Raw genomic sequence first — 8,574 nt, 5'->3', positions numbered from 1 at the left:
TTATAGACTGTCTGTTAATCTCACATGATTAGTGTACTCACTTTTGGATTGAGATCCGGTACAATAGCAATTATGATTTTTAAACCTAGACCATTTAATGAACCGTTAAAAGGAGATGTTCAAGGTTTTAAAAGTCGAATAAAGGTTGATTCAAATTTGAACTATAATGATGTCATAATTAATTTAATAATTATTTAAATATAAATAATTTTAATTTAAAATTAATATAAATATAAAAATTGACTAAAATAGTCTAATTAAATATATTTTTCATATAAATCCCTAAATTATTTAACATGTTAGTGTCTAAATAAAATGTCATCATCTAATTGACAAAAACAAAACAGTAAATGCACTTAGATATTTTCAACAAAAATTGAAGTATAATAATAATAAAAATAAAAAGCTCTTTGTTTCACGTTGACAGAGTCACGGCAGTTATAGTACAAAATTTTAAATTAAAGTTGAATTGTGCAATCAAAGCACGTGGGTGGGTGGCTCAACAAGTCAGATATAAGCACTAAAAATTTTAAATTCAAGGTTTTTTACTCTCTCTCTCTCTCTCTCTCTCTCTCTCTCTCTCTCTCTCTCTCTCTCTCTCTCTCTCTCTCTAAAAAAGGGATAAAATCCACAAAAGTGCAACAGAGTTTATGAATAGTAGTAAAAATAAGTTGAATAATGAAATAATTTATAATTTTAATCTATATTCAAATGCACACTATGTGTTAATATGTATTTTTTTTGGGGCAAAAATGCAAAACTGAATCTTTAATTTTCATATTTTTTCATTTCAGTCCTCTAACTTTCAGTTTTGTCAATTCAGTCTTTTAACTTTCAATTTTTGTCAATACAGAACTCCGTTACAATTTTGTTAGTGGCTGCCGTTAGTCGGGATGTCCAAAATACCCACCAACCCGCCTGACTCGCACTCGACCCACCTGCCTCGTGCGGGTCATTAAGTTAGGCGATTTGGGTTGAACGGGTTAGACCCCCAAAATTGCGGACTAGATTGGGTTATGGATTGAAAAATTGCCAACCTGTTATAACCTGACCCGCCTGCTTAATTATACATACATAAAAAATAAAATATATTAGTTCATATTGTTAAGTATTTAAAGTTAATCAATTCACCTAATAAATTTTTACAACTAATCAATAATCAATTCTCTAAATAGAACTGGCCTTCAAAAATTCCTTAAACAAAATCTAAAAAGTCAACATTGAAATCCTAAACACTCCTACCTACCACCTATTCCATTTACTTCAGCCATGTATACAGTATACACTTTGTGGCTCTAGGTCTCACTTTTTCTTTTCACCTTTCACTTTTGGATTCACCTTCAGCCACTATCTTTCCCTTCCTCTTTCTTCTTTAACCTTTTTGAAGCCTATTTCTTATCATTTCAATTCTTCACCGACAATCACAAAGGTACGTAATTGTGTTATTGTCTTCTATTGTTTAATTCTTTTTTGTCTTTTTTATTTTGGTTTATGTCATTTGATCCATTTATATATTATAAAATGTGTTATAATATTACAAGTAAAGCCATTCTAGGAGGCAGGTTCATTGTATATTCATGTAGTTCATTGTATATTCAAGTTAAATATGTTATATATTACATAAGAATACAGTTCATCTAGTTATTTGTCTTTGTCTAATTATTTATTTATTATTTTTAATCCTTGATGTGAATTTGGAAATGTTAAGAATTTGAGTTTGTTGATTTAATTTTCCTAAGTTGTAAGGTAGAGCCTACTGTTTTTTAATTTCCTAAGTTGTGAGGTAGAGCCTACTTTTGCTAGAGATGATATATCTCTTTTTCATTGACCCTATGTTTATGTTAGAATTGAGATTATTCATTGAAATCTACCTTTAGTTTTTTTTGTGCATTAGTTATATTTTGAGATTATTTAATAAAAAATTGTAGTTTGTGATAATTTTTTTTTTAAAATATTGTTAATGTCAACCCGCCCAACCCACCTAATCCACCGAGTTGAAACCACCAAAATTTGTAACCAATCAGCTGGATTTAGAATTTGGTGGGTTGGTAGCGGATTAGAATTTTCCCAACCCGCTAGTAGCAGATTGGATAGAAAAATTGGTGTTTACCCGCCCAATCCGACTCGTACACACCCCTAGCCGATAGAACTCCTAAAACGATGCTGTTTTGCATGGTGTTTTTTTTTTTTTTTTTTTAATTTTATTATTTTAAATTCAGAATTGAAAGAAAATAAGAAAAATCTAAAAAAAGAAAAAGAAAAAAGAAAATAAAACATTAAGGGGGAACGACATCGTTCCCCTTCCCCTGAAATCAAAACAAAGGACTTTGCAAGAACACCCAAATCCCTAATGGGTCAGTTTGAGAGAGAAATTGAGTCGGACTGAGAGAGAGAGAGATCGAGTATGAGAAACTAAGTCAGACTGAGAGAGAGAGACCGAGTAGGAAACTGAGTCCGTTTGATTCGGTTTGACTGTTCGAGACCGATTTGCAGAGATATTTTGAATTGGTTTGATTGAATTGATGATTAAGTTTTGATGAAGACCGATTTGCAGAGATTGAGACCGAGAATCCCTATATTGACTGAATTGGTGATGGAGTTCTGATGAAGGTGATGGAGGTGCTACGGTAAGGCAAGGCAGAGCAGCGAGGGGGTGGTGGTTTACATGGTGAGCAGAGCAGTGAGCGGTGGTGGTGGTACTAGTGATAAGACGGCGAGGGACGTTGTTCTCTCTTTCTCTCTCTCAATCTGACCCATTAGGGATTTTGGCGTTCTGGCAAAGTCCTTCGTTTTGATTTCAGGAGAAGGGGAACGACGATGTTGTTCCCCTTATTTATTTATTTTAGATTTTTTTATTTTCTTTTAATTTCAAATTAAAAAAAAAAATGCAAAACTGTGTCGTTTTAGGAGATCTAACAGTAGCCACTAATTGAGTTGTAATGGAGTCCTACATTGACAAAATTGAAAGTTAGAGGACTAAATTGACAAAATTGAAAATTAGAGGACTGAAATGAAAAAAAAAGGGAAAGTTAAAGGGTTAGTTTTGCATTTTTGCCTTCTTTTTTTTGGGGGGAAAGGATCATTCATTCATTCATATTAATAAGGTATCTTGATACAAGGCTTCCATTGCTGGTGGGGGAGAATCCTCCATCCAATACAAATCCTCATCTAATGTGTTCCTAGCATGTTGTGCAAGTGCATGTGCAACCTTATTTCCTCCTCTCCTTATGCAGCAAATGCTAGCCCACTATAAACCTTGGATTAAATGGCGAATATCATCAACCACATTACCTATCAGTGAGTTGTTTGCCAATGGAGATGAAATGGCTTGTATGACGTTGACATTATCTCCCTCAATGATCAGCCTTGAGAAACTAGCGTCCACAACAAATTCAAGAGCTCTTTTGCATGCAAGCATTTTAGCTTCATCACTTGTACTCACCTTCGGTCCACTAGTAGTCATAGCAGCTATGACCTCTCCCTTGTCGTTACGGATTATCGCTCCAAATCCAGATCTGTTCAATCTCGAAAAGACCGCCGCATCAAAGTTAAGTTTGTAGGTTGCTTGTGGAGGTGGTTGCCAAACCTCCCTACTGAGTTGCAGCATTGGGCTCTCTATCAAATGTGTTTGGGCTTGTCAAATGTGTCAATATGTATTGAATTTGCATATATCACTTAAAAAATAAAATAAAATATATGATTGTTAGGTGGTTTATAAATCATTGAAATTCACATTTATCTTATATATATATATATATATATACATATATATTTGGATAAGCCATTTCTCTTATATTTTTGCCAACTAATTAAGCCACAATCTTCCCAAAAAAAAAAAAAAAAAAAAAAAAAGCCACAATCGATGGAGTTATTGTGGTTTATTTTATTTTATTTTATTTTATTTTTATTTTTTTGCATTGCAATGAATATAATCATTGTTCATTTGTGGGGAAATCCTAATTGAAATTCTCATTTTGTAATGGCTACCTATCTGTTGTGGGTGGAGGGTGCCCCTTAATCCAAGAGTAAGGGGGAATGCTAAAAATTGACTCCACAGTGGACAAACCTTGACTAATCACATCCACTTTAGCCAATTACAATATACTTTTAACTAGTTTAATGCCCAAACTCAGTTACAAACTTATGTTACTAAGCTTGGCAAATATAATCATTGAATAAAAGAGAAACATTATACAGAAAAGGAAGAAATAAGGAGGCTTAACTTCCTCCCTCATCAATCAACACACACAAAAAGGAGAGGACCCAGCAGAGAAAGCAAAGCTAAAGAAAGAATTTTAAGGTATCCATTTATCTCCAAGATGACTTGACTTGTGGACTTTGATATTATGATTTCTAACCTCAATTAATTTCTCTTTCTTTCCCACACGTCGGTGGTCTCCTTTCCACAACACGGTTACTACTTTTCTCGCTACACATAAGAAAACGAGTCCAAATCTTCTGTCTCACTCTTCCTGCTCCACTATATACTCCACAAATAAAAACATGCCACATGTCCATCTATTTTATTAAATGCTAAATTTATGCCTTCTATTATTTCAATGTCCTAAAATAAATAAATAAATAACCCATCGTATTTAGGTAATTGAAATAATAGAAGGCATAAATTTAGCATTTAATAAAATAGATGGACATGTGGCATGTTTTTATTTGTGGAGTAGGAAGAGTGGGATAGAAGATTTGGACTCATAAGAAAACAAATGAAAAATAGAATTCTGGTTTTCTCTGTAATTAATGAGCAAAGGTTTTCTCTGCCATATCATTGGTGATATCGCCAAGACTTTACATAGATTTAGAGGTTGTTTGTTACTGTTGTTTAAACAATAGTTTTCAGTATTTAAAGAAGGGTTATGCTAATAAGTGCTCTTAGGGCATTGGTTAAGAATTCATTTTAGGAAAGTTTTGACACAACTTTTATGGGAAATGAAAAAAGTTGTCAAATCATTAATTGTTTTTTTTTTCCTATAAAAACTTTCTTTAAATGGATTATTAACTAATGCCTTAAGAGCATTCGTTAGCATTTTCCTTGAAACAATAACAACACTTTTGACATATATTTCTATAACACTCAAACATGTATTTTCACAATACTGAAAACTGAACCACAGTACGCTACCAAATAGGCCCTAATTTCAAGCCTAATAAGAGAGGGTGAATAAGCATGAATGTTTGAAAAATAATTCAAACATTCGTATAACTTTAATCCACATGGAGGTTTGTCGGCAACGTACACATATGCATGATTTATTTATCTTGCCAAATTTCTCTTTGTTTTATTTATTGAATTTTTTTTTTTCATTCAATTTAATTATTATTACTTATAAATTTATAAGAGCAAATAAGAAGATTCATCCTTAGAAATTAGTGGGTTTCAGTTCAGGGGGTGGCGCTACAGTCGGACTTCAATATATATATATATATATATATATATGTATATTATTTTTTTTATTAGTTTAATATTTTAATTTATTAATTCTTAAAATTATTTTTGCATACCTTAACTTAATCAATTTAATTAACCCAAACGTAGGGTAATTTTTATATTTTATCCGAACTTAAGGTAAGGAGAGAATTAATGCTCAGTGTCTTGTACAAGTTAATTTCATAATTTCAGCCCATCAAAAAAAAAAAAAAATCATAATTTCAACTGGCATGCAAAAGTGGGAAATTATTATTACTTATAGTAGCAAAAATAAGTTGAATAATAAAATAAGTTGGCAAAAAATAAGTTATCTAAGCGCAACCTAATTATAAATTGCCACTCAACTTAATTTACAAAACCAAGTCCCTATTCATTAATCTCTTTCTGTCAAAAGAAAAGCTGCCCCTTCATCCTCTTCAAACAAGTCCCGCACACGTACAATACAAAACTTAAGGAACACCAATTAAGTCTTTGAAGTAGAAGATGCCAAGGCAAGCTCAAAATTCAAGAATCAATTTGACACTCGTTAAGCTCCTTCTTCTTCTTCTTCTTCTATGCATGGAGGTCAAAGCACAAGCAGGGCATCTTGATGATGATGAAGGTAAGAAGACTCTTCTTCTTTCATTTTCTCGTTTCTATAGCAGTAAATTGAGGCTATATATAATGTATTAATATTGACGAAAAGGTATGTCTATATAATGCACTGATGGTCTCAAATTAGTGCAAGTTATTTAAGCATGGGAGCATGATCGGTTTCTGGTTTTTTATTTTTTTATTTTTTTTTATTTATAGATTGTTTCAACCTAGCTCCTAATAATAGCTCTTTATTATCAGACCAAGATACCAATCGGTTTTTGGTGTAGGCAGTGATTGAACATTATCTCTTATTCCTTTAAGCCCTACTATCTGTAAAATTCTCTCCCTGATAAGCCATTCTTTTAATTAATTGAGTCTTAATAAAATATATTGAGCAACAATTGAAAACTAAAGTAAAGATACATGAATAATTTGATACAATGCATAAGTCATTTGCGTATTTTCTTAGTTAATAAGATTTTTAATATATATATATATATATATATATATTTATTTTCTAAGTAAAACAAGATTTTTATTTTTATTTTGGAAGGGGACACTGACTACATATATGAGAAATGTGGCCACAAGATTCCATTAATTACATGTCTATGAATTAACTTATTACTTGTAAAAAAATAAGATTAAAAAAAGGGTCAAATAATCGAGAACCTTTTTCTTCTGTTAAAAATGGTTTGAATTTTTTTCTTTTTGAATAGCTAATTAGGGAGATAATGTTATCTTGAGAACCTACAATTAAGTTGTGACACTCTTAGTAGGTTCCAGTTAATTCAATTGGTAAAGTCTCTGATAGTTGAATAAGAAATTTGGGGTTTAATCTCCATCTACATTAAAAACCGATTGGTGTCTTAGTATGATAATACATATTTTTCTCGCATATGGATATGAGCTAAGTTTCTATGCTCCACAATCCCATCCAGAATAGGATATTTCGAGGTAAAAGGAATTTATAAGAGCATCAGTATTAGTGGTGGTAAAATTTTAGCAATTTGGCATTACAAAAAACTAGTTTTTCTATTTTATTATCTCACTTTACAAAACACACAACATTAGTAGTTTTATTTGAGCATTCAACACAATAAAGTAATATAAATAATACAATAAAATAATATACAAGATAATAAAATAATATATCCACTACAATAATCATTTAATAATTTGAGTTACAGTGGAGGACCTAATAAAACATTTTTTTTTGTTTAACATTTGAGCTATAGTGCACTGTAGCTCAATAACAAAAATTTTTGGCTTTTCCTCCACCAATGCAGCCAAAAATCTTGACTTTACCTCCACTGATGTAATCCACTTTTGTTATATTTGGTTGGTAAATTTAGCATTTTAGCCCCAAGGTGGCCCAGGCCTCCTTGGCCCAAAGAATTAAAAGAAAAAAAAAAATTTGGGCCCCCTTGGCCCAAAAAAAAAATTATAGTTATATATATTATTTTTTATTTCTAAAGTTACCTCCCTCTTTCAAAAGCTTAGACCTCCTCCTTTTTAATCAGCTTAGCCCAACTAGTAACTATTCAACTAAAAAACTTAATAAAAACAAAACTTTAAAATAAAGAATAAAAATCATAATTAGCCTAGTATTAGAGTACAAGCATCAGGTATTCTAAATGCTAAATATTTAGTATTTACAACACCAAATGCCAAAAATACTACTGTATGAGATATTTTAAATACTATATTAAAGTAACAAAAGTAAGTTTTGATACGTTAATATATATATATATAGTTATCCATTATTTTGTGCATTATACATTATTTTGAATATGTTATCTCCTACAAGTTCTATTTTGTTTTACATCTATTTTCTGATAACTCTTCCATTCCCATTCATCACATTCTTTCTTTATTATTTCTTCTCAGTTTTTGTATACTGTAATCTCTTTTGGTGGTAGGCTGAGCCTCCCGTTTAAGAAGTCCTCTATCATAAATTCATAATTGAAGGTTTTGTGAGCTGCAAAGATTGGGGACACCCCTCCTCACTTAGAACACTTACAGCACTCAAGGGATCAGAACCCCTGTACAATTATTATGATTATATGGATGCCTTCGAAAAGGTTTTGTTTTACCAAAACAAGAATTATGATCACTCTTGGTTCATGCAGTTTGACAGGAAATTCTCCAGCCTAATTCCTTCTGGACTAATGACCTAGAATGAAAGCCTGCTGAAGACTGAGCCTGAGGGTTCCTTATATAGCTGGAGGAAGCCTTGGATTCTTCAGGAGATTGCTGGAATCACGGAGAGTGAATTGCTTTTACTGAGGGTGAATTTCTTTTCCACCAAAAGCATACAGTAAACTGAATGATTCTGTCGGGGCACTGTTTGATGAACAGTAACGGTCACTGTTCATGAATAGTGATTTGTCCCCTACTTTTCTAAGATACTGTTCATGCAAAGTAACTGGAGCTGTGGATGAATAGTGTTCCGTTTGAAATTTTGCTGGTGCGGGTATTGTTTGGTGAATAGTAACCGGACTGCAAAGGTTGTCTTGGAGCAATTCAAAATATCTTAATCGCTGTCCAAGTTGTAA

The 8,574-nt window shown here is 32.0% G+C and overlaps 1 protein-coding gene across 1 annotated transcript; it reads right to left on the bottom strand.

Moving 5' to 3' along the window:
- Positions 1-3,247: 3,247 nt before the first annotated feature.
- LOC126728360 (uncharacterized) lies at positions 3,248-3,607 on the bottom strand. The gene has a single exon (XM_050434201.1). The coding sequence runs from the start codon at positions 3,605-3,607 to the stop codon at positions 3,248-3,250; it is 360 nt and encodes a 119-aa protein (XP_050290158.1).
- Between the last annotated feature and the right edge of the window lie 4,967 nt (positions 3,608-8,574).

This window comes from Quercus robur, chromosome 5 (genome assembly GCF_932294415.1).
Source record: "Quercus robur chromosome 5, dhQueRobu3.1, whole genome shotgun sequence".
Lineage (NCBI taxonomy): Eukaryota > Viridiplantae > Streptophyta > Magnoliopsida > Fagales > Fagaceae > Quercus > Quercus robur.
This window is presented reverse-complemented; position numbering and strand designations above follow the sequence as displayed.

Coding starts and splice junctions, on each gene's coding strand:
- LOC126728360 (XM_050434201.1), bottom strand. CDS start 3,607: ATGCTGCAACTCAGTAGGGAGGTTTGGCAACCACCTCCACAAGCAACC.